This window comes from Coturnix japonica, chromosome 4, assembly GCF_054131305.1.
Source record: "Coturnix japonica strain WE chromosome 4, WE-NBRP24, whole genome shotgun sequence".
NCBI classification, from domain to species: domain Eukaryota; kingdom Metazoa; phylum Chordata; class Aves; order Galliformes; family Phasianidae; genus Coturnix; species Coturnix japonica.
In genome coordinates this window covers 62,573,362-62,598,467 of record NC_140666.1, presented here as the reverse complement: position 1 = coordinate 62,598,467, position 25,106 = coordinate 62,573,362, and the positions used below count along the sequence as shown (strand labels likewise).

Below are 25,106 nucleotides of genomic sequence, written 5' to 3'. Positions count from 1 at the left end.
AAGGTGCTGACCTAGATGTCGTGCTCCATCCTCTGAAGGGCTGTTGGCTGCCGCCCCGCTGTGTTCCCGCGGTGCAGCGGTACTTTTCCACGGCGGCTCGTTCCGGGTCCGGCTGGCGGCGCTGTGCGCGGCCCTTCGCTCCGTGCCGAGCCGCCCCCGGGCCGGCTGTGGGCGCACGCGCGGCGGCAGCCCGGAAGGAGGCGGTGGGCCGGGCCGGCTGCTGGGCCGAGCCGAGCTGGGGCTGCGGGACCGGCGGAGCGGGGCGAGGCGGCGGGATGAGCGTGTCGGAGTGACGGCAGCCCTGGGCCGCCCCGCTGCCCGCGCCGCTCCGCTCCTCGCTCCGCCCCGCCCGGCTCCGCTCTGGCTTCGGGCCCCTTCTCTCTGCGCTGCGGCGGGCGGAGGCGGCGGAAGGAGAAGCCCATGGAGGGGAACCGGGACGAGGCGGAGAAGTGCATCGCGATCGCGCGGGAGGCGCTGGAGGCCGGGAACCGCGACCGCGCCCTCCGCTTCCTCGGCAAGGCCCAGAAGCTCTATCCCACCGAGACGGCCCGAGGTGCGGCTCCCTCTGCGGTTGGGGGAGCGGGGACTCACCCGGGGGGTCGCGGGGGCCGCTCCGGGGGGTGCTGGTGCGAGGGGGCCCGGCGCGGCCTGCTAGGGCTGCTCGGTGCGCTCGGCCCGGTGGGAGCTGTGGCCCAGCAGGCGGGCGGAGCGGCATGGCCGTGCGTGCTGGGTCAGCCTGAGCCCGTGCGGCTCCGTTAGAGCGGAGCTCCAATCCGCGCAGACCCGGTTAACGGCGGCGCGCCTCAGCCCGAGGCCTGGGCTGAGTGGTGGCAGCGAGCCCTGCGCTAACAGCTTGCAGGGGTTTTCTTGGCATTTCCCATTTGGCTGCACTTTGGCTGAGTAGGAGGGCTTAGCCTTCCTCGGGAAAACAGGGTACCTCGTTCCCTCACGATATAATGGGCTTTTCAGACTCTTCTTTGCCGTGACTCCAAAATAGTTAACATCTTTTTGGCTGTTGTAGCATCTAGAAACAGTTCTTTAAAAGGGGTGATGCTAAGGTTTTGGTGCACATTGTGCAGAGTGCTCCCCTGTCCTGGTGTCTCTGGCAACCTCTGACTTGTTGCCTTCCTTTCATTCTCAGCATGGTTGTCTGTGCTACCAAAGGAACAGGGAACGCTTTGGTGCTCTGTACTGACCTAAGGGCTTTGCTACAGGGTAATAGACGGCTCAGAAAGCTTCCAGTTGCGATTTCCAGAACTGTGAGGCCTGTATCTTCATTTGATGTCAGATGAAGAGATTCACTGAATGTTTTACATCCTCTCTTGTTTTCCAACTCCTTTCCACATGCAGGCAATGAGCCAGGTGTCCCCGAAAGACAGGATGGATGTTGCTGGTACATCTCCTGAAAGAAGCTGCTTCTTTGCTTGTAGCAAGTGTGTGGCACTTTTATTTTCTAGTCACTCGGCATCATGCTTTGCTGGAAAATGGAGCAAGCAGGAGCTTACTGTATCCCTTCCATTTCTATAGTTTGAGATTACGACACCCATGAAAACACATTTAGCTTTTTGGAAGCTGTTCTGATCAGGAGGCTGAGGATTTCAGTTCTGCTCCTACTTGTGATTCACTTTGAGTTCTTGTTTGTTGTGTTTTATTTTAAAGGATTGCCACTGTGCAACCACCATTTAAAAGCAGTCAGTGCAGGAAATAGATGGCTAATTAGGCTACTGTCTGTAGGACTCCTGCTTTATTCACTGTGGAAATGAGCAAAGTATGTCACAAGGTACAGATGTGGTGAAAAGAAGATGGTCTTGTAGTTCTGATAACAGACTGTAACCTGGGGATTTGTGCACTGACACTAAATTCTTCGCCGTATTTTTCTGTGACGTCAAATAAGTCACTTTGCTCTGTTTCCATCAGTGATGGCTAATTGTGCTTCGTTTTTCAGGTATTCTGCTTGAAACGAGGGCCTGGGTTGTGGTGGCACTTCAAACTCCATCTGAAGCTACTGAGAATTGCAGCTGCCATAGTACCACTGCAGGAATCAGGCTCTAGGCCTCATTTGAACTAGGTGCTTATGAGTTAGGGGACTGTAAACTCGCAGTGTCTCTGTGCTTCCAGAATAACACTGACTCATTTAATTTTAAGTTATTGAGGCACTTAGAGCTGTTACGAGTGCCATAAGCTGCAAAGGCACAGGGTATTCTGTTCTCTGGACAGGAGCTGAAAGTGGCACATTAAATTCAAATCAGAATTTTGTGGTGGCAAAGAATAAATGAAGTGACCATTATCTCATTGTCATGTCTTATATTGAAGTCAGGGGTCCACATGGAAAAATAACCCACGTTACTTCATTAGATAATTAAAATCTGTGTCACAGAGCATACCCAGGAGAAATAAACAGTGAAGACTTTGTGATCAGTCTTAATTCTAGCACAGTTTCTTACTTTACAGTCATAGTAGATTGATTTTTACATGGTGAAAGGACAATATGGAGGAGTTCTAGTTGTCATTGTGCTCCTCCATTTTCTCTTTAGGGTATGTATTAGAAGGGACTTATTTCCAGTTTCTCACTTGAGTCTCAGGCTCACTACAGGGCGTCCCTTTCACTTTTGGGAATGGTTGCCCCCATTTCACAGATGATGTTCTATCTGTGATAAAAAGCAGGAGAATGGTAGCGCTGAGCTTTTTTCACTGATGAGAGCTTCCTTCTGAACATATTATATTTGATTACGGAAGGGCACGGAGCAGAAGGTTTTAATCATTGTCTCTGAAATGACACTACGCACAGTTTGGTTTTGACAACATCTGCATTTGAAGTGCATTCAGCACTAATTTGGTCATCAATGAAGTTCAGTTTTGCTAAACAAAGCCTGAAATCCGCTGACCGCTGCAATGCTATTTTAAGGCTTTACTACCGTGAAATGTAAGGTCAGTGCTTGTTCAGTAATACTTCGCTAATGACTTCACAGGAACAGTGGTCATGTTGACGTCACTCTTTGGTAGAAAATGGATTTGAACTTCAGATGTACAGTCAAAACTTAAAGTTTAATTATGATTTCTGTTAGCGATTCATCCCACAGCTGTGTGGAAACCAATTACTTGTCTGGAAAAGTTTTATGAGTGGATTTAAATATAACAAAGATGATGCTCTTTTCAAAGATATGCTCTGCTCTGTTTGGAGCCTTAGGCAGCAGGTGACATTAAGGACAGCTTGATTTTTCAGCACTTCTCAGGATTGCTTGCATTACTTCTGATGATGCCTTTAAATGCTTCATTTTTTAGGGTGTTGCATTAGTTCAGAATTCAACAGAATTCTTTCTGTTAATGACAGTAGTTGTGGAGTCAGATGATGCAAGCACCTTTCATTCAGAAGTAACAGTACACACAAGAGAGCCTTTATACTGGGATGTGAGATTCATCGTCTTACCTGCTAAAAAGAAATCATTGATTCCTTGTATATTCTGTTCTAAAACACTTATGTGCACACTGAAGTAAGGCAACTATGGCTCTCCTATTTTCAAGAAACCTTTTTTCTTTGTAGTGCAAGCATCCCCTCAGTGTACAATCCAACATCTAAATGCCCACCTCTTCTTTATTTTGACAGTAAAAAATCTTATCAATGGATGCATCTTGCTGAGGCAGGTACGAATGCAAGAGCAGCTCTGAAATCAGCCGACATCCTCGCTCAGGCCGTGTGTAGCTATTTGTCTGCCTTCAGGATGCTGGGCCCAGTAAGCAGTAAGGAGGGAATTCAATAAAAGCAAACAGTGGAGGGTTTTAGGTAACTCTTAGTTGGCTATGAAATACAGTATAGTTTGCTTTTGTTTTCTGTCTTGTTCCAAAAGGCTCCCTCTTCCATAGATATACGCTATTTATTAATCTTTTATCCTATGCTATGTTTCTTGTGCAGTGGTACTGGTTGAGATGTATTGGTAAGGTGGATACCCCCAGAATGCAGGTTTATATCCAGAAATAAAAAGACAGCTCCTGTCTGATGATTTATTAAAGATGCTCTATCTGAGATCTCTTGGATCACAGAAGGGAAGAAGATTTGAAGGTCTAGCAAAGCATGCTGGCTTTCAAAATTCAGGAGTCAAAAACTGGGTATAGTTGGCTCATCTGGATTTCCTGGGGCAAACAATAGCTTGAATTTCAGCTTAGTGCTGCCTGAAAAGGATATAGAGCATCAGTTCATGGCCACCAATGGCTCAAGTTGCAAATATCTGTATAATGTAGCAGCTGACGTGCTGCTTCAAAGAAACCTCTGATAGGGTGCACTGCAATTTTCCAGTCTGACAAACCTGTGTCTTCATCGTTCTGATTCTTATCATTCCAGCCATGACTACGTTATCAATGCTTTCCTGAGACGTAGCAGTACTCAGTCTGTCTCCCACATAATGGGATAGGTTGTGAGTTAAGTGGTTCATTCTGCAGCTCAGGGCCTGAGCCCATGATCTAGGCTGTTCTTTGTGGGTTGCTGTCTTTGCGCTGTTTGGAAGCTTTATCAGTGCTACAGAAAAGCAGCTTTTTTGTTTTATTATTATTATTATTTTAATCTAGGATCACAAGTGTTCCCCTCATGTCTACTGTTGTTCCACAGTCAGGGTGATGCCTCAGTCTTGTTATCTGTGTTCCATTTCCTACAAGCGTGTACATGTGTTGTCATGTTTGAATTTAATCAAGTCATCTTTTGTTTATGACCTTATCTATAGATACTGAGGCAACTCCAAGGCTGCTTGCTAGGAAAGATAAGGAGCTGAATAGTCTTGTTCTTCTTAGCAGCTGCCTATGGAAGCATATAACACATGCAAATGATTCCCCGGGTTTTGATGAGATGCTGCAGCCTTTCCCCTGGAACAGCATATGTTGCTTGTCTATTCATTACAGAGGCTTGTGAGGGTGATGAGCTGCAAAAGATCAGGCTGTTTGCCTCTATCACCCTTTTTAAGCTTACCAGTGTAAGTTATGGGCCAAGGAGCATTTCTTACAACACCGAGATATCAGAGTTTTAGTCTGCTATTGGAGAAACGTTTCTCCACTGTCATCTTCGCATTTGGTATTAGTGAGGTATGAAAACCCATTGGTGAAGTGCTTCAAACCTTTTATTTTTTAAGAAACACTGGGAACGGATTATCAGTTCTGTTGGAGAGTTTATAATTCTTGTTTTCATGATCTGTTTACCAGACTAATCTCACCAAATCTTACTGTGTCATCAATATCAGTAAATTGATTCCCAGGACGTGTTTGTCTGTGTGCCAGGGGACACGACTGGTCTCTGTGTGGAGTAATTCTCACATTCTGTGGAGTGTCCGGTTGGATCTCAGTGTGAAGCAACTAAGTTTCAGCTTGTAACTGTGTTTACTCAACTACTTTGATGCTTTCACTGCAAATAATGGGTTTGGTATCTCTTTTGAAAGCATGCAGAGCTGAAGGACCTGGACATGCTCTCTCCAGTGTTACCTTGTCAGGGATGGAGGGATGTCCAGTCATGGATTTTGAAACTGTTCCCGTAGTTTTGCCACACAGAGGGGTTGCAGGCTGGCTTCGGGTGTTTGTGATACAAAGTGATGGTTAACAAGAACGGAGGATGCAGCAGCTAGTGTCTTAAATTGAGGTGCTCACATTTAAGATATGTGAGAGCCCTGACTTAATCGCTAATGCTTATAATGATGCTATGATATACTGTTGTTTTATAGTTTTGTTGGAAGCTATTACGAAGAATGGAAGCACTGCTGGGGGAGGCGCTTACTGCCGAAAACCAGCCAGTAGCAATGATCAAAGTAAGCCCAGTAGCACGAAGGAGGGCAATGCATCTGCTGCAGGTGAAAGTGGAAAAGGCTACACCAAAGACCAAATGGAAGGAGTATTCAGGTATGGTCTCGCTTAATACATCACTGCTTTTCATTCTGTGTGTTGTGTACCCATGCTTTCAGGTGTAGCATCTGAGGAAGCAACAGAAAATAGAAGCTTAGCTGAGAGTGGTTGCTTCTTTGGAATTGTAATTACAAGAAAGTGTTACTGTGTTCAGAAATGATAAAAGCAAGATGATGCTTTACTATATGAAGTAACGTGGATGATTTATAAAATGTACTCAAAATAATTAAGTACATTTCATGGTAAATGGATGTTGTGATGAAAAGTCTAGTAAAACTTGTGGGACAGTGTTACTATTAATTATTTTTATACTCACCTGTTTAGCTTTGCACGGCATGCTCACTTGCAAAGCTAATCTTGCTGTTCAGGCTGGTCGTAGACCAGCGTTAAAACTGTCTTGTTCTGGAAGTATGGTGTTTCTTCTGAGATGCACTGAAGCACGTAGTCTGAGGTGCATTTATAGACTGTCTGGACTTCATGCAGCCTTATGGTATTAAGAAGGGGCAACAGCAGAAAAGAAGGATGCGAGAGAAGAAATAAAGGTCAATGGAAATGTCCTTTTGAGACAAGTGGTTCTTAAGTCACGTTAACATTCCACTCTTCTCCATAGGAGTGAGAAAAATATTGTTTGGGGTGTGCTTTGGTTTTTGCTAATGAAATATTGATCTAGCCACTCTAAAACTGCACACCTCAAAACTTACCTCTGCTTTCAGATAAACATAAATATTTTCAAGAGAGTTCAAAGAAGGGAAATCCAAAGGTCCCTGTTTCCTAGTATGTGTAGACTGGATGACCCGTTGTGCAGAATGGACATTTGTGTGGTAATTTTTTGATGTGACGTGTGTTGGTTGTGTTACTTACTATCTTGGGTTCTTTTCCTGATGTGAATAAGGAAAAAGTTGCCCTTCTTTGTTGACAAAGCAGCAGTGCATTCAGTCAGAAAGAGAGAACAGTGTCTGGCATGATTATAGTTGTTTGTGTGGCTATTTAGTAAAAGTTTTCATTTACAGTCTTCTCTCTGCTTCATTGATACTGTTGACCTTCATGGTACATTTAAGTAAAATCTGAGTAAGAGTGTGAATTTTTGACCACTGAAATATTGACTGTGATCTGTGTGCGTGCAGATGTGCATGTGGACACATGGAATGGAATATCCAGCAAGGAGTCCTTCTGTTAAATGAGGCTTAGTGTAAATTAAGACATGTAGGCACGTTTTCAGAAAGCTGCTACAATTATGGCTGTATTACTGCCAGTATTCATACACCCGTGACATGCCATACTGAGCTACAGTCTGCTTTGACATCAGGCTGCAACTTCTGCTTTTTATTTGCTTGTTTATTTATTTTACCAGAAAGTTATGTTCCCCATTATGTCTGTCTTGCCTAAAACAATGCTGCAGAGCCGGCTTTCCTCCATGGTACTTCCTTCCAAGATCATAGAATCATAGAATTATCCAGGTTGGAAAAGACCTTGAAGGTCATCAGGTCCAACAACAACCTAACCAGAACCCTAACTCTAAAAACTCTACACTAAATCATATCCCTGAGCACCACATCCAAATGACTCTTAAACCCAATCAGGGATGACGATTCAACCACCTCCCTGAGGAGCCTATTCCAGTACCTAACTACCCTTTCTGTAAAGAAGTTCTTCCTAATATCCAACCTAATCTTGCCCTGGTGCAACTTGAGGCCATGAAATTACTGAACTTCTACTGCTGGGGACAATTTTATAAGCATAACATGTTTTTTAAACTAGTCACACAGACTGTCTCTTTAAGCAAGACCTGTTTCTATAGATTCATATTTTGATTGGGCTTTTTAGTTGGAAACGTGACAGTCTGCATCTGTTTTTGCTTCATCAGACCCCAGACTTTTCCAATTAAATGAAACATGTCCCTTTGGGGAGGATATTCTTCAGTGCCAAGCTTGCCACCACCACATGCTTCTGCCATGCCATAGCTGAGCAGTTTTCAGACCTTTGAATTGGTTACAGAACTGCAGTGTGAAGAAGGTAGTTTCAAATTGTGTTCTGTGTTTGCTAGCAAACTAAGAAGTCTTGGATTATTAATATTACTTCTTAGTCTTTCTATTAATTTCAATCTGTCAAACTGTTGTTTTCTATGCCTGTGATTTGAAAGACGGTTGTTAACCTCAGATATTCTTCTCTCTAGAAATTTTTTGTTTTGTGTTAGTAATTGAATATAGACTGAGAGAAAGCACTGGAGATGTAACTACACAAGCACTAACGAGCTCTAGGACAGGGGAACAGCGTGGGAGCTCTCTGACTTGGATTGGTGTACCTGGAGTTGGCCAGCAATCTTATGTTTGCTTGTCAAAGGAGATTTAAGAAGCGTAGTGAAGACACACTTGGAGCAGTGTCACTAATTAATCTGCCTTACTTTTCAGGGTTACTCTAGCAGTGCAGATAAATATGAGTACAAACAAGCACTCGAGTGCTGTTTTTACTTCTTTTCCGCATACACAGGGGACACTGATCACTAGCAAGCTGCTGCAACACTTCTGTAGAGCATTGCATGAGCTTGCAAACAAGTTACTCGGCAGGGAGAAGTGTAAGATGCAATACCTTTCTACTGGTTGCATAAGGGCATTGGAAGAAATGAGCTCACTAATTCAGTCTGACAGTTTGAAGGTTGAGGTATTCAAAAGCACTCTTTTTGGTTTTTTTTGGTCTCTTAATGAAATGCTTTGAAAATACCATTTTTATGCCTGCATCTTCATCTTAAATGCATTTTGTCCCCAAAAGCTGGATCGAGTAGCCTTAGCACTTGAGGTGACCTGCAGATCAGAGATTCAGAAATATGTTAGGACCAGCTGTAGACTTAATGTCTTTTTAGAGCAAGTGCTCTGGAAGTCTTTAAACAAATCCTATCTGAGCAATGTCAGCTTAAGTGCACAAGAATCACATGCCTGACAAAAAACCAGCCAAAACTTGCTTTTGGCTTCTGCAGTCTCTTACTTAAAGCTCTTCCTTAAATACTCAATGTAGGCTGATGGCATTTTTTGCTGAGATAAAGAGATGAAACCTCTGTGTAAGAAAGCAGATGTAAACCTTTTTCTTCTGGTTAACTGTAGAAGTGCTGATCAGGATTACAGTTGTCAAGGAGTCCTTATTTATAGTATCTACCTTCTCATACCGAGCGTGCAGAGACTTTGGAAAGGCTTTGTGGACTAGCATGAAATTAAAAACAATAAACAGCAGGCAATTGTTTTTTGGTTTTTGTTTTTTAATGTCTACTGTGTATTTTTATGCTTCCAAATTAGTTCTCTGTTGTCTGCATGATTTGAGGGAAAGAAAAAGAAGCTGTGGAGCTATAGGTAGGTTGCATACTTCATACAGGTTCCTTTTAAATGATCTCAGAGATCATACGATGTCCAGTGCTGCTTTTTAGTAAGTGAACTGCAGCGTATACTTCCATATTGGTTTTTTGATGAATGAAAAAGAAATGCCATGACTAGTAATATGCTGGAGTTGCATTGCTGTTTTGTGAAAGCTGTGTAGGAATGTTGCTTTTCCCACATTGCTGGTGCCTGCCCCATTAGAAGAGCAGAAGAATGAGATGCTTGTATTTGGATCTTTGAGCTAGAACCAGAACAGACTAATATAGGAATGGGTTCTGTAGGAACCTTGCAAGGCAGGGTTAAATTTCATCTAGTAATGGTCAAGAATAATCAGCAACTTGATAGGAATTCCTTATGTAAACAACACAAAGAAATCCCTCCACACATTTCATGGATCAAACTGTAAGGAATGCGAGCTGTGTGACCAACAAAAAAATGCAGACCTTCTGCAGACTTGTGCATGTTGAGCACAAATAGATACACCGTTACCTTTGTAACATGAGGTCGGGAAGGTAATTCAAATGAAATTATAGGTTCTTGAAATGAAAACAGCAGATAAACGCTATCACAAAGCAAAGGAGTCAGGACACACCTTCATTTAGGCTGCTACAACTACCTGGAATTGTTGACGTATCCAACTGAATGGTTAACATTAAATAATGTTAAATCACTGTCACCAGGTCTGTCATGTATTGTTGAATCTGGGTGTAAAATGGAGATCTTAGACTTCTGGGGCATAGGAGGGGTATGTTGATACCAGCTTGAGTTCCTCATCAACGCTGTGATGACCCCTCTCTTTGCAGTCTAAAAGCATCATTTTCAGACTACATTTCTGCCATCCACACTATGACTGGCACATTCCCAGTTCAGCTGCAAGACGCCATTTGCATCAGGCTTGCTGAGATCACTGGAAACTTGAGCCTATGCAGAAGTTGCTTTGTGTTTTACTGTATTTTTCTGTTCACTGGTGGGATCAGAAGTCAGTCAGTGTAGCTTCCTCTTGCACCTTTCCTCATTGCTAGTGTTCATGCTTCTGCTCACTGTGCTGCGCAGTTTGGGTTACCATCGGGATAAAGAATTGGCTCCAATCAGGAGTTTTTGGAGATTGTAGTAAAAATAATTGTTGTTTGAGTTGCCCGTGCACACGTGCACAGAGGTTTCCAAAGGCCCTTTGAAATACATAGTAATTCCGGCAGTCAAAATTTGGTAATGACTGATCCCTGCAGATATTTGATATGGAAATGTAAGCAGGTTTGGTTAACCTGATTAAAGCTGCTGATTCTGAGCTAATCTGAATTGTAGATTTGAAAAGCGAAACAAAGAAGCAGAGCAATTGGATCACATCGTTTTGTAGGCACAGAACAGGTGCTGGTAGCCCCGGAATTTCTGCTGGGGAAAGCAGACATTTGGGGCTTTTCTCTGCTTTCAGAGCTTGGGGAAGAGTTCAGGAGCAGACAGACAAGGCTGTTCCAGCACCTAGAAGTGGGTTTGACCACAGGTTTCTTGTCAACTGCAATATGGAATAGTGGAGTTTTCCCAGTCGTGCTGAGATACCTCAGTCAGCAGGCTGTGGATGAAAGCAGGCCATCACTTGCTGTGATGCATTTTGAGAAGTCCACTTTGAAAAAGTCAGATATTTTTTCAGGAACATCAAGCCCTGTGCTCCCCTAAAACTGCCAGAAAATCTGTTCATCGGGAGGACATTGCTGGGGGGTGGCGATTCAGCAAGGATGGAAATCAGCTGAACAACGTAAGTAATCTGAGAGTGATCTGAAACAGAAGTCATCCAGCCAGGAATCAAAAACACAAGAAACACAATTCCCCAAAATAAAACAAATCAACACGAAGCAGCAACCTTGAAATAGGCCAGAAATAAACAACAATAGTTGAGTACTAAAGGGGGCAGTTCCTAAGCAAGTGATGTGTAAATTGCAGTTTTAAAAAGAAACATCTGTGTGGGGCTTACATACAAGAAAATAAGCACTGAGGGCTACAGTGCCTTAAGAGACCAAATAGAAACAATAGTTTGAAATGTACCTTTTGGAAAGCAAGTTGCTCATGCTGAGATTGCTGCAGGAGAAAGGTTTTAGATGCAGATAAAAAACACAACATCAGTGATCAGCCTTTTCCGAAACAAATGCTGATTTTCCTTTAAGCTTTCCCAGCCTCTGCTGGTCTGTGATGTGTGGCTGGGAGTAGGATTCGAGTGGGAGGGGGAAGAATTGCAGGGGGGTTCTGGCAGAATGGAGAATCATACCTCAGTCTGCAGTATTGCTTGGCTTAGAGATAGTGGTGATGGATATGTCCAGTAAAAATCAAAGCTCAGAAGTTGGGCATGGTTTCCACCAGCTCTGAGCAGCTGGAGAGAAGTTTCTCATGGGGATGGTGGCAGTGTGGGGGAAGAGGACTGAAGCCTTGAAGAGTCCTTGCCAAGCCTATGGTCTCCATCTCTTTAAGGTGAAGGAAGGAGGCAGTGTGCCAGGTCCCAGCTGTGCTGGAGAAGCCTGGGTAAGAACTGAGCCATTAGCATGTTGTGATTGCCCTGACTTCTGCTCAGCAAGAGAAGCTGCTGGTGGCTGTTGCTGACTCTCTCAGTGTAGGAAACTACAATTATAAGAGTAGGCAATGACTAGATACCAGCTACTTGGAGACCAAGTAACCCGGCTCTTGAAGCTAAAGGTGAACGGATCTGTGGATAGTACCAAAGTTTTTGCTTATTGTACAAATTAACAAAGGTTTCCAGTAGTCAGAGTGTAATTGAATATATTTGCTTTCCTTTCCACTCCTTCTTGGTGATGGATTTGCTGTGTTGTTTTTAATTAGCATTATCAGCATCCTAACAGGAGCTTATTAAATGTTACTTCAATATGATGAGCTGTATTTATTTCACAAGATGTTCGTGTTCCAGCTGCCCGCATATGTTTCCTTCAGAGCTCTTGTTCTGTGGAGATTGCTGTAAATGCTGACAGTGTTTGAATGCTGAAAAAGGGATCCCCTCAAATGAAGCTCGATTTGCTCAATCTGTGAGCTCACACGATGACCACACACGATGGCGTGGTTGTAATTCTGATGCATTCCCTTAATTACACAGTCCCCATTCTTCCCTGAAGCTGCCAAATGCTGACTTACCCTCTTTTTTCCCACTTGGCTACTCTGTGTATAGTCACTGTAACACTAAACCCATATTTAGGTAGAAATGTGTGCATTTAAAAGAATGTGGACGCAGTTACAGCCATGTGAAGAGACTCACGCCAGCTTTTTAAGTAGTTCTGGATGTAATTTGTTGCTCAGACCAGCTCTTTCCTTCCGTTCTTCACCACACGTTAGCATGGGCCTCATTGCTGCAGCACAGTACTGTGGTGCAGCCTTTCCTTTTTCTTGAGTTTCTGAACTCTTCCCCAGGTAACTTTATTTACTTATTTCTAATCAAAATGTAATGAGATTGGTCAGTTCATCATACCTGCACACTGTTAATGTCCTCTTTATCCCCTGTAACTGCAGTTGTCCCTTGCTGGTATTCTAAAGCTTACCAAATCGAGGTTTCTAAGAGCTTTAAAGCATTCTACATTAAATTTTTGATTAATTAAATCTAATTACAGGAACTGGTCTTGCTTTTTGTTTTTGCTTTAATTTATTAGCAGCTTGCTAAGATTCAGGTGCCTTCCTAGTATTATTTCCCTCACAAGTGACTGATGGAACGATGCTATCCCTTGCCATTCGTTTGGAGAAGGGGAGATGTTTGGTTTTGTTTGCATTGTGCATTTACTGTTGAGACTGAAAGCAGGCCTTTCTACCTGCTAGTTCTGCAAAATAAACTTAGAATCTTTAGTTCATGTGTTATTAACAGCAATATGTGTGTCATTGAAGATAAAGAACTTCTACAGCAATTGCAGACCTTTGTCTTACAGCTTCTGTAGCTGCACAGTACAAGTAGAATGAATGTAATGTATGCACTAAGGAATTCTGAGTACAATACTTTACCGTCTTCAGCGTTGAGCTTGTGCAAAAAGGCATTCTTTGTTACTTGGGGGGAATACTTTTGTGTGTTTTGTATTGAAAGTGAGAATTGTACTGTATACTGCATCAGTGTAATGTATGGCCTCATTTGTGAGCGTTCTGACGTGTTCCTTTTTGCATCTTTTTGGTCACTCTATTTCATTTTCTTTTGCAGTATAAAGAAGTATAAAAACTACTATGAAGTCCTCGGGGTATCAAAGGATGCAGGTGAAGAAGACCTAAAGAAGGCTTATCGCAAACTCGCTTTGAAATTTCACCCAGACAAAAACCACGCGCCTGGAGCAACAGAGGCTTTTAAAAGTAAAATACCATTTTTACTTCAACTTTGTTTGATGATTGAACTCTGTCAGTTTAAAAGGAATTCATCTGCACTGGTGGATTGTCTTTCTATATGAAATTGCCCATGTAGTGTTTTGTAGCTAATATTAAACTGACCTTTCTTATCCAAGGAAATGTTTGACCTTTATTATCTTAGCACACACGTAGAATTTGAAATGGAGTTGAGTTTGGTTTCAGAGGATTGAGTGTAATTTTCAGGTACAGGGAAAGGATACTAAAACCTGATTCGTGACATCCAGTTGCAGTTTTTTGCTGTCATTCATTTGCACTAAGTGCAGTCAGTTGATTCTTACTGTCAGTTCAAGTTGGTTCAATATCAGTAGGTATGGTGTGATTATTCAGGTTAATTGTGGAATTATAGCATTTGCCATTGCTTTGGCTTCTGCAGTACTTGCATCAAGAATGGCTATTTGGGTGACGAACAGTAGTTATGTGGAGTAAATGTCAGTCCTTGACAATGCATTATTATTTTTCAGAGAGACAGTAGTACACTTAAAAGGACAAGTGATACTTAGTGCTTGCTGTGTTGCTTTAATTGGATATGGAGCTTATAGTGAATTGCTGTGTTATGAAACTGATTTCTAGTGTAAGCATTGATGTTAGCCTGTCAAAATATCCTGACTGAATATACAAAATGGCCGTGGGTATACGTAGTTTAATATTGCTGAAATGAAAATAATTTTACTAGGTATACACTTGAATCTGTGATGTTGGTATTTGAGACTAATAATAACTAAGTTACCTTCTTTACCTTTTCCTTATAAATTCTTGTATGCAGAATTCCTTGTGAGTAACTTTCTTTTTCCATACAGAAGCACTTACTCAGACATGCCCATGAGTAGTTCCCCTTAACTGTTTCTTTGGTCAAGATTTACAGTCTGATAGTCAGACTATAAGGCTGCCAAGCTTTGCCCTGTGCAAGGAGAACTGTGCAAGAAAAGCCTTTCGAAATGAACAGGCTTGAGTCAGATACAGATGAATCAAAATATGAATCTATAGAAACAGGTCTTGCCTAAAGAGACAGTCTGTGTGATTAGTTTAAAAAACACATTATGCTTATAAAATTGTCCCCAGCAGTAGAAATTCAGTAATTTCATGGCCTCAAGTTGCACCAGGGCAAGTTTAGGTTGGATATTAGGAAGAACTTCTTTACAGAAAGGGTAGTTAGGTACTGGAATAGGCTCCCCAGGGAGGTGGTTGAATCGCCATCCCTGGTTGTGTTTAAGAGCTATTTAAATGTGCTACTCAGGGATATGATTTAGTGTAGGGTTGTTAGAGTTAGGGTTCTGGTTAGGCTGTGGTTGGACCTGATGATCTTCAAGGTCTTTTCCAACCTGGGTAATTCTATGATTCTGTGATAATTCCCCCTTATTAGAAGCATTTTAAATAATCTTTGGAATCTTAGAAGTTGATGTCTTACTGTTTTAGCTTTTATTATCATCAGTACTTTGGTCATATTTGTGCTCTTGGACTCAGTTTCGCTTTTTAGTTCTTAATGGCTGAGTGCCTGAACGGAAGAGTTCACTGATGAAAAATTAATAAATGCCAGCACTTTTCTTGCATTGATATTATTGTCATCTTGTATGGCTGTGTAAGTGCATCATTTAGTTTGCCTTTAAAGGTGCCAGATGAGTTTCTAACATCCAGCCTAAGGAAAGGTTTCATAATAACATTTGAGGAAAAAATACTTTATTTGAAGGCAAGATCGTATTAGAAAATAGAATTGAGTTCAGTGTTAAGGCCCAGCCAAGTACTTTGTATGATGCTGACTAGTACTTCTCTTGTGTTAAAGAACCTTCCTTGAGGTCTTATTTTAGATTAAGAAGTTTGTGTGGAAATAATCACTTTTAATCTCTTTGAATCTCTTTTGTCTTTAAGTCTTTTATAAGCAACACTTTAAGTCTTGTATTAAGCAATAGTTGAATCCGTTTGGAGTTAGCATGAAATAATAAAAAGCAAATAGAAGAGCAGTATTTCTCACCTGATTAACATTTCATAAATCTTTAACTGTGAAAAAAAGTCTTGGTTATTTTTATTGACAATTATATCCTTTACCAGATTAATGCTGTAGCAATATTTGGTGTTATTAGTATATCTGAGGTGCTCTCAGGTTTCATTTCTTTGTGTTTTCCTCTCTGTTTCACAGAATTATTAATGATTGTTTCTAAGGGCATCTTCAAAGGCACAAAGCTAAGACTCATTAGTGGTTTTTTAGATTCAGTAATGTTGAAAGCATCAATTATTCAAAGCCAAAGTCTTACTTGCCTGCGTTGAGGTGATAATGCTGCACCTTTCACAAGCTTCTAATGACTGAAGGCTTTTCAACACAGAAAACATCATCCCTCTACCTTGTGTGGATGGGGTGCAAAATAAGCCTTTTTTGGAGAGACCTGGAGGAAACCAGAAAGGTCTTAGTGAACATACATCCAACTGAAGAGTATTCATTGAGTGTCAATAGAAGATTTCCTTAAATCTACAAGAGCTTTATGTCTATGCGCAACAGCTGGGGTCAAAGCTTGGGCGGCCAACAGACCTTGTGGTCTTTTCACAGTGATTCTTCCTGTACCCACCTGGCTGAGTTTGTCCCTTTCTGCTTTCAAAACTGAGGTTGGTCATGTGTGATAATGTAGCACAATTGGAAGCCAGACTCTCCAAATGTTGAGGCCATATCAGCCATCTCAGGAACGTACAGGTTCTCGTAACGCATTCATACTGCTGCTATGCTACAAAAAGCAAGAGATGCCTCAGACTCCTGTTGTACTATGGGTGATTAATAACGGACAGCAAAGGACATCAGGCCCTGCCTGTTCTTGACTTTGAAACTGTGTTTCTTCCTTGCTTCAGAAATAGGAAATGCTTATGCTGTGCTGAGTAATCCAGAAAAACGAAAGCAGTACGACCTCACGGGCAGTGAAGAGCAAACATGCAGTCACCCCAGCAATGGTAGATTCAACTTCCACAGAGGCTGCGAGGCTGATATTACTCCAGAAGACTTGTTCAACATGTTTTTTGGAGGGGCATTTCCAACAGGTATTTCTATTCATCAGCATAATAACAGGGATACAGTGGTCTTTCTCAGTGGCATTAGAGTTTTAGACATTCCAAAACAGTAAAACTGCCCCACACCCCCTCCCATCTCCAGCTCTAATCTGCATTGATTAGTATTGATAAATTCCCAGAACGTGAGTTTTGAGTTCTATAGAATTTCTGTAGTGAAATAGTAAATCACTTATTTTAGAGCCTAAAATACTTAAACTATTTTGTAATTATAGGATGTCTTAAAGCTGGTTTATTTTATGTATCATCATGTGACATTAAACTCTCTGTGTTGTTGCTCCTATATTGACCTCTTAAATAGTTTCTTTTACATTTCAAATATGGCTATTTCTTTCCATAGGTAGTGTGCACTCATTTTCTAATGGTCGTGCTGGCTACAGTCATCCTAATCAGCACCGTCAGAGTGGACATGAGAGGGAGGAAGAGAGGGGTGATGTATGTTTAAGCACCATTGATTCTAAACTGTGCATTGATATTTGCTTGTAGTTGCTTTCAGTAGAGTGATTGTGTAGCAACTCTGTAATACAGAGGAAAATTTATGCGTATCAGTTACATATTTGAAGGTGTTGGCAGGTGACAGCTGCAGTAAATAAAGACAGCTTTGGGAAGATAGTAGCATATTTTTGTAAATCTATTGTGTACCATTGTCATGCTAGTGACTGGTCACTAATCCTTGCTTCCATTTAAAAGTTGATTTAGGCTGAAGTAAGAATGGTGCTAATGAATTATATAGAGACTCGTACAGTTATATAGGACTGTGTCGATGAGACCAAAACATCGAGTGCTTGTGGCTGAATTTGGATATTAATTTAGTACTTGCTTGTGGCTACATGCTGATCAATGAACTCTGGCCGCATCGCACCCTATGAATATTGTGTATGCACTGGAAATTAAGGTAGCGCTTAATGTTTGAAGCTTTTTAGTTAATGTCTTATAACAGCCTTTGATACTGAAAATAGAAAGTTGTGCTTAGAATTAAATGTTATCAGTCATAACTGCTTACTTGGTACTGGTTTATGAGATGTCTGAATCTGTCTGTTTTTTTTCCCTCAGGGAGGTTTCTCTATGTTCATTCAGCTGATGCCTGTTATAGTGCTGATCCTTGTCTCCTTGTTGAGCCAGCTGATGGTGTCTAACCCTCCTTATGCCTTATACCCAAGATCGTAAGTAATGTTCAATTACCTTCATTCTAAACGGGGAAGGACACTGTAACCACCCTATCCCAGTTAGAAGCTTTTTAGGGGATCTTCCATTAGTCGGTCCTCTGTTTCCCACAGCAAGGGAACAGAGGGGAAGTATAGATGAAGCTGAAGTGAAGCAAAACAGAACTTTTAAGGTTAGCGCTAAGAACATGCTGTGCAAATGTAGCAGAGGTCAATGGTGCCTGAGTTTAGCACATCTTTTAGTATGAAACAAAGGTGTTTGCATTTCCTGTGTACTTAATCAAATCCTGAAAACTGCTGAGGCTCATTATTCTTTTAGGGGTCATCTGTGCTTATAGCAAGCAATGTGCTTGAAGAATGCTTTCTCTTTCTTGTTCAAGTTTTGAACTAGATAAGGGCTAGAGAAACTGTCTGTCCCAGGTGATGATAAAATAGTACATCCCAGTTTTCTCTCAGAGGATTCTGATAGAGAAATTTAACTGAATTTAACTGAAGGATGTGTATGGCTTTTTTCTTAAAGAAAGTACCTTGTGAAGATACCAAGCGTGCAGTTTGCTAGCAGACTCAATCCACACACAGCTGTTTAATGGTCCTCAGTTCCTCCTAGAGTTCTCCCCCTCACTACAAAAGGCTTCTTTTCTCCTTTATAGCTCTTTATTTGCAGAATATGATGTTCTCTGCATCTAAGCTATTACGATGCGTATTAATGCTTACCTGCCAATCTGTTTATGGGCAGTCCTTGATTTGTGATCCACAGAATGCCAGCAGGAAAATGGATTTGTCATGGATTGCAGTAGACAAATAGGAATGGAGATGCCTGTATTGGGTTGTCTCCTGGTTTTTGTTGGCTTCTTTTTCTGTTGAGTTGGAATGAAATTTTCTATTACCAAAGCTTACTATTTGGTAAGCTTTACTATATGGCTAAAGGGGTATGAAATAAGACTTACTAAACAAGTTATTTTCAAGACCAAGGATGAAAACACCAACATTGTGATGCTTGGGGAAAGGTGGTCGTTTTCTTCTCTGGAGGATGACACGACCATTCATTTCAGCATTTAGCTTGAAATGGCAAATTCAGTGCTGTGCTGGTAATAGCGATATGTTTTAAAAGTGAATTTGTGGTATAAAAACATGTAATATCTGTTCTGTCCCTGCCTCCTTTTTCTTTGGCAGAAGTACAAGGCAGACCATTAAAATGCAGACAGAAAATCTGGGTGTTGTTTATTATGTCAACAAGGACTTTCAAAATGAATATAAAGGAGCGTCATTACAGAAGGTGGAAAAGAGTGTGGAAGAGGATTATGTGTCCAACATTCGGAACAACTGCTGGAAGGAGAGGCAGCAAAGTAAGCCTGGTCATTTCATGAAATAATGCATTATTCCATATTTAAAGGAAAAAAAAGGATTATCTCCATCAAGAATGGAGCTTGTATTGTTCATATATCTGGAGAAGAAAACAAGGTGAAAGGTTCCCTACTGTTTCTCACTTGTAGAGGTGTCCCAGCTAGCGTCACCTAATAGTGTGGACCAAGAAGAGAAGTTTACATTTAGTGACCTAGCTATTATACAGAGATGTTACTGGGATATGGTATTTGTGTTTCCTCTTGTATTTCTCTTATATATATATATATATATATATATATATATATATATATATAAAGTCCTTGACGATGCAAAGCGGCCCTACCTTTCCATATGTAAATACATAATAGGAAAGATATGATGACTGGAGAAGCATCTGACTCTAATGTAAAGAACAGCAACTGCGTGAAAGTGGTGACTGTCACATTGTTTTCTGTTTGCAATTTACCAGACAGTGATAATTACCCAAAATGATGTAAAAGAAAGCAACCCCAATAGATTGTCTCTATTTATAGAAACAAGTGACATTTATTTTTACAGATTTAAAATACTTATTGTGTTTGGAAATTTTTGACAGCTAGAATCTTCTTTCCAGTGTTGATTGACACTCTGGAACGAATTAAAATGCAGAGCAATGTCAAGCTGTTGAACATCAGTATAATACAGAGAGCTCCTAATAATAGCTATGAACGCTGGCAATCTGAAGCAGCATCTATTGAAGTAATAGGCTTAACATTCAGAATGAATTGTGGGGCACAGGCAAGATGCTAGTTCTGTAATTGGGTGCTGCTGCATGAAGTGTGAGGGTGCTGGAAGGTTATTACTGTGACTGCTAGAAAAGATGACGTGCTTGTGGAGACAGTGAAAGGAAGCCTGTAGTGCTGCTGTTACATGATATCTGTGGGTAGTTAGAGAGAAAAAGGGTGAGGATTAAACCCGAGTTGTTGTGGACTGCTCTGAGAAGGAATGCACAGCATGTACAGAGCATTCAGTTTTAAACCTGAAAAGTGTTTTCTCTTTTTCTTTTCTCATAAAGAAACAGATTTACTTCATGTATCGAAAGTTTATCGAGATGACCGTCTCCGAAAGAAAGCAGACTCCATGTCCATGGAAAACTGCAAAGAACTCGAACGTTTGACCAGCCTCTATCGAGGAGGATGAACTGCTTTCGTATGCATCTCTCCTGTAAATTAAGAAGAGATTTAGTTTCACCGTGAATGCTGGAAAAGAGGGTGGATGTAAAACTCTACTGTGTAGCTGTTTCCAGAAACCTTAAGCTGAAATATCATGTAACGGCTTCTTTACCTACTGTGAAATATAGGTAACTTTAATTGTCTAGATTTTACTTCGAAGCTTCTGTGAATTCTTTCAGCAGAGAGAATAGCTTAGAAAGGATGCTATACTTGTAGAAACTTAGTCATAGTGGTTCTCCTCTAACATATTTGCCATGTAAATATCTGTGGAAAGAACATTTTGTGTATATACGAGTTAAATGACTTTCTATTTAAAACCTCAGAAGTTTAGTTCCATACAACATTTTGTCTCACCGATGGAATAAATAGAGTCTGGTTACATCACTCCAATTCAGATGTCGAGCGTGTGGAGTTGGAACGAGGATTTGTAATGTTTTATCTCTATGTAACATCTTCTAGGCCCGCCAGCTTAGAGGAACTGGGTATTTTTAAATATAACAGCATATATTCCTAATGGTCTGCTGGGCTGCGTTCATCTGGTGTAGCACAGCAGTCAGTTGTTGTGGTTATTTTAGTGTTTCTAAGCCATGCTGAGAAAACTGAAGGACTGCACTCAGCTCTTTGCCTGGTGACTGTTGTATGCAGGTTCTGTACTGACCATGGTAAGCATTGCATCTAGTGCTCGTGGCAGCTGTACTGACCATGGTAAGCATTGCTCTTAGTGCTCATGGCAGCTGTACTGACCATGGTAAGCATTGCTCTTAGTGCTCGTGGCAGCTGACGGTAGCTCTCTCATTTGGTATCCAGTGCTATAGTAAATCCATACGTATGGCTAACATGCATAGAGCTTCCTTAATTGTCACTGGGAAGACAGAAGAAAACGTGAAGGGAAAAAAAAAACAACAACTTATTTATTTTTTTCCTGGGAAACTTCCATTTTCCTGCTGTGTTTTGATTTGGAGATAGATCCTGATGGTGACTTGTCAATGGGCACCACAGGTGGAACAGAGACATCCAGCTGAGCCTTGTGCCTGTCAGTTCTTTGGCCGGTTGTTTCAGTGCTCACTGCTCGTGCTGCTGTGCTCAGAGCCGCGTCACTTGTTCAGGGCTGGAGGTAGAGGTGGTTGGGGTGTTGCAGGTCCGTTTATTTGGGCCTGAATGCTGCAGGATTGACGTGGAAATGATCAAACACACTGTGCGGCTCCTCCATCCAGCACCACGTACCTCAGTGAGTTACTCCGGACCCGCAGGTGGCGCTGTGTCCCGGCGCCGGGCGGTGCCGTCGCCCCGCTGCCGTCCCGCAGTGCGCACGCTCGGCAGCGCCGGGCCCAATGATCCGTGCCGAGTGAGGAGGCGCTTCGCGTCGTGTCAGCTGACGGGACTAAGGGAAGTGCGGCCGGGGCGGTCAGGTACGGCAGGGCCGCCAAGGGGGATCGGCCACAGCCCGCTCTGCTGCCGCGGCGGGGCGGGAGGAAGAGGCCCTGCCCGGCCCTGCCCTCCTCCGCTCCGTGTGCCGCCGCTGAGCGGGCGCCTCTCGTCCCGTAGGGCCGCCGAAGGGGCAGCAGCGCCGCGAGGCCTCCAGCCATGGCCGATGTAAGCGGGGCGGGGCGGTTGGGCTGCGGGGGGCCGGGATGCGCTGCGGGTCGTGTCACGGCGCTGTCTGTTCCCGCAGGACCTGAAGAGGTTCCTCTACAAGAAGCTGCCCAGGTAACAGTTGCTCCATTCGCATCTCCCCCTCCGCCTTGTGCCGCTCTGAGCCCGCCCTGCCGCTTCCTTTCACGTGCCTGCCCCGTGCGCGGCTGTTGGTGGCGGTGGGTCAGTAGATGAGTCATATGCAGCAGCTGTGCCCTTTGTAATTATCGCTTCCTTCTGCAGCGTCGAAGGTCTCCACGCTATTGTGGTGTCGGACAGAGACGGGGTGCCTGTCATCAAAGGTAACGGCAGTGTGCAGCATCCAGTGTGCAGCATCCAGCTGTGTGTGTGCTAATTCCTCCTGGGTTTGGTACCGTCATTTCTAGCCCATCTCAGTCCTCCTTCAGGATCCCTCTGCGGTGCAGGTGAACTGGTTTAAGCACAGCAAGGTTCGGTGTTGCTATTTGGTGGTGTTTCTTAGTGGTTCATAGTACTTATGCAGCCAGCTGGACATGCACATCTCCATCCGCCTCCCCTCTGGTGGCTGTTTGGCAGCAGTCAGTTCCCAGAGCGTGTCCCACAGCACTGTATGTGGGATGTGAACTGGAGTGCTGTGCTGTGGTCACAGGTCACCTGCAAGGCATTAAACAATCTGCTGCCCTTGAAGACTGTGCTTGTTGTGAAGGCACAGGCGATGTCTTATGTGTTTCTGACACCACGTAGCTTTTGGGTTTGTTTGTGATGCAGTCATTGATACCATGTTAAAGCAAAAACTTTCTTGTTCTGCCCCAGTTGCCAATGATAACGCACCAGAACACGCCCTACGACCCGGCTTTCTGTCCACGTTTGCCCTTGCAACGGATCAGGGCAGTAAGCTGGGACTTTCCAAGAACAAAAGCATCATCTGTTACTACAACACATACCAGGTGAGTGACCGCAGCCTGGGGCCGGAGCTCCTCGTGTGTTACCATGAGCATCATGGGAGAGAACATGGTGGAAACTCTGCTTGATTTCCACTTGGCTCTTGGTGCTTTAATTCCCTTGTTAAAGCTGGCTAAGCTACATTCTTGCGCTTTATTGAACTCTTAAATGCTTCTCAAGGCTGAGAAGGCTGGCGGGTTGAAGTTGGTCGAGTTTTCTGTGCAGCTGGCGACCAAGCACCAGCAGGTGGTGCTGCTGATGTGCCTTCAGACTGCCACGAAGGGCTTATGTTCTTTTTGCATAGGGTATTTGTTTATTACTAACACAGATAAACGAGCACGTGCAGCTCACTTAACAATTAATATTGCTGTTAGAAGGACTTCAAGGTAAGAAAACGCTGAAATATCTACTTGCCGTTCTTACAAGCTGGATATTTGCACTGTGAGTTTTTTGTTACCTACCCAGTGTCTGCTCATAAGCCTGCCTGCCCACTTGATACCTATATAAAGGAGCTTCCACAGAGCACTCAGCTTCCTGCACTGTGCTGCCAGCTTCATTAGCACGTTTATCTGTGGCACCCACTGTGTGTTGGCTGAGGGGTAAACTGCTTCTCTCTCTTGCAGGTGGTGCAGTTCAATCGCTTACCTTTGGTAGTGAGCTTCATTGCCAGCAGCAATGCTAATACCGGTACGTCTCCAGGTGGCTTTAAATGTTTGCAGTATTTTAAGCCCCGAATGTTTTAAATATTTGAAAGTAAATAGAGTTTTCTTCAAGGTGCATTAACTTTTCTCCTTAATGTGTCGGAATATACTGAAAAGTTGGGAGATGCACAGGTAAAGACCCATAGATTCTGGGTGACCTGCTGAGGTTATGATTCCATTAGAAATGCTATGGAAAACCATTCCTGAGACTTGGAAGCTTTTGTAAGAGTGCTTCTCTGGTTTGTTGTTTGATGGATGTTGCGTCTCTTGTCTCTTCCTAGGGCTGATTGTAAGTTTGGAGAAGGAGCTCACGCCCTTGTTTGAAGAACTAAGGCAGGTTGTTGAAGTTTCTTAACCTGATGGTACAGTCAGAGCGCAGCGTCCATCTGCAGCCCCATGGACAGGAAGATTGAATAATCCTCAGTCCAGTAACACGTCTCAGAAGATATATCACAGCTCCTTAGTACACTAAGTAAAAGTAAATTGTACATAGTGCTGAATCTGAAATGATCTGCTGGTGTGTTGTAGGCGGATGTTACTTTAGACCACGCTTCTTGTGTAGTGCAGTGTTGGAGACCACCAAATAACTCCCATGGAGTTTAGCTCAGCCAACTTAACCACGTTAGCACAGTGCTCTTGGCTCAGGTGAGCAGCCCACAGACCTTTTGCTTTACTGAGCACCAGGCATACAGTGGGGTTTATCCCCAGACTGGCTACCACAGCTGGTAACAGATGGATTGGTGTTAGCAAAGATGTGGCTGAAGGAGCATCGTGAGAGCATGGTTGCTAGCAGCAATGTATCAGTACAATCAATCAATATCCTGTCTTGTTGGCGATGCTTCGGTCAAAGAATCTGACTAATGTGGGTGTTGGCTGCATCCTGCTTTCACCGAGATTGCTTTTTCTATGAGCTGTTGCTTTAGGGGTTTTCCTGATGCCCACAGGAAAGCACACGAACCATGTTTCGCTTCGTGGGGTTTTTGTGTAACACAATTGTGAAGTTCTCATGCCTTGTAGTCTTTGTGTGGATTCATCACGGGTGACACTCAGCTCATTTACCCCTAGGTTTTCCTAAGTAAATAAATATAAATAAAATGTATTTTTAAATGACAGAACCTGGTCCACTCCTCTGTTGCACCACAATGTAGCACCATTTCTGTGCAGAGAATGGGTTTCTTCATCACTTGTAAGCTAATAGAAGCCAGGAGCTCACAGGTAAACAGCCCCAAGGCATCCGTGTGGGTGCTTGTGGCAAACATCATTCCTGTTCCATCCAGGGAGAATCTCTTGCTGTTGTTTCCTGCTCAACCTGCCCAGTGCCCTTGCCCTAAATGCTTCCTAAGCCAACTGAGTGCTGACTCTTGCTGGCTTCCATCTGTGGCATCACGCACTGAGCTTGTTTCTGATGTTTTGTAATGTGTGAAGAGGAAGGTTGCTTCTGTGGTTGCACTTGGAGCTTCATTCTCAAGATGTTGGCACAGGAGA

At 42.9% G+C, this 25,106-nt stretch overlaps 2 protein-coding genes across 5 annotated transcripts; both read left to right on the top strand.

The window, feature by feature from the left end:
* Nucleotides 1–227: 227 nt before the first annotated feature.
* DNAJB14 (DnaJ heat shock protein family (Hsp40) member B14) lies at nt 228–20,881 on the top strand. 2 transcript variants are annotated; one of them, XM_015862083.3, is made up of 8 exons: nt 228–553; nt 5,697–5,871; nt 13,408–13,553; nt 16,437–16,622; nt 16,990–17,084; nt 17,703–17,812; nt 18,986–19,158; nt 20,211–20,881. In XM_015862083.3, exons 1-8 carry the CDS (start codon nt 421–423, stop codon nt 20,333–20,335), a joined length of 1,143 nt encoding a protein of 380 aa, XP_015717569.1. In that variant the 5' UTR covers nt 228–420; the 3' UTR covers nt 20,336–20,881. The 2 variants fall into 2 exon arrangements, 1 of the variants encoding a protein (XP_015717569.1); XR_014945948.1 differs by lacking the exon at nt 16,990–17,084.
* Nucleotides 20,882–21,741: 860 nt separating this feature from the next.
* On the top strand, nt 21,742–24,733 carry LAMTOR3 (late endosomal/lysosomal adaptor, MAPK and MTOR activator 3). 3 transcript variants are annotated; one of them, XM_015862091.3, is made up of 7 exons: nt 21,742–21,776; nt 21,913–21,960; nt 22,040–22,074; nt 22,243–22,301; nt 22,792–22,925; nt 23,544–23,607; nt 23,903–24,733. In XM_015862091.3, the coding sequence occupies exons 2-7, from the start codon at nt 21,952–21,954 to the stop codon at nt 23,974–23,976; spliced, it is 375 nt and encodes a 124-aa protein (XP_015717577.1). In that variant the 5' UTR covers nt 21,742–21,776; nt 21,913–21,951; the 3' UTR covers nt 23,977–24,733. The 3 variants fall into 3 exon arrangements, with proteins under 3 accessions (XP_015717577.1, XP_085403228.1, XP_085403229.1); XM_085547102.1 differs by having other exon boundaries at nt 21,742–21,960; XM_085547103.1 differs by lacking the exons at nt 23,544–23,607; nt 23,903–24,733 and adding an exon at nt 23,167–23,442 and having other exon boundaries at nt 21,742–21,960.
* Nucleotides 24,734–25,106: the final 373 nt, after the last annotated feature.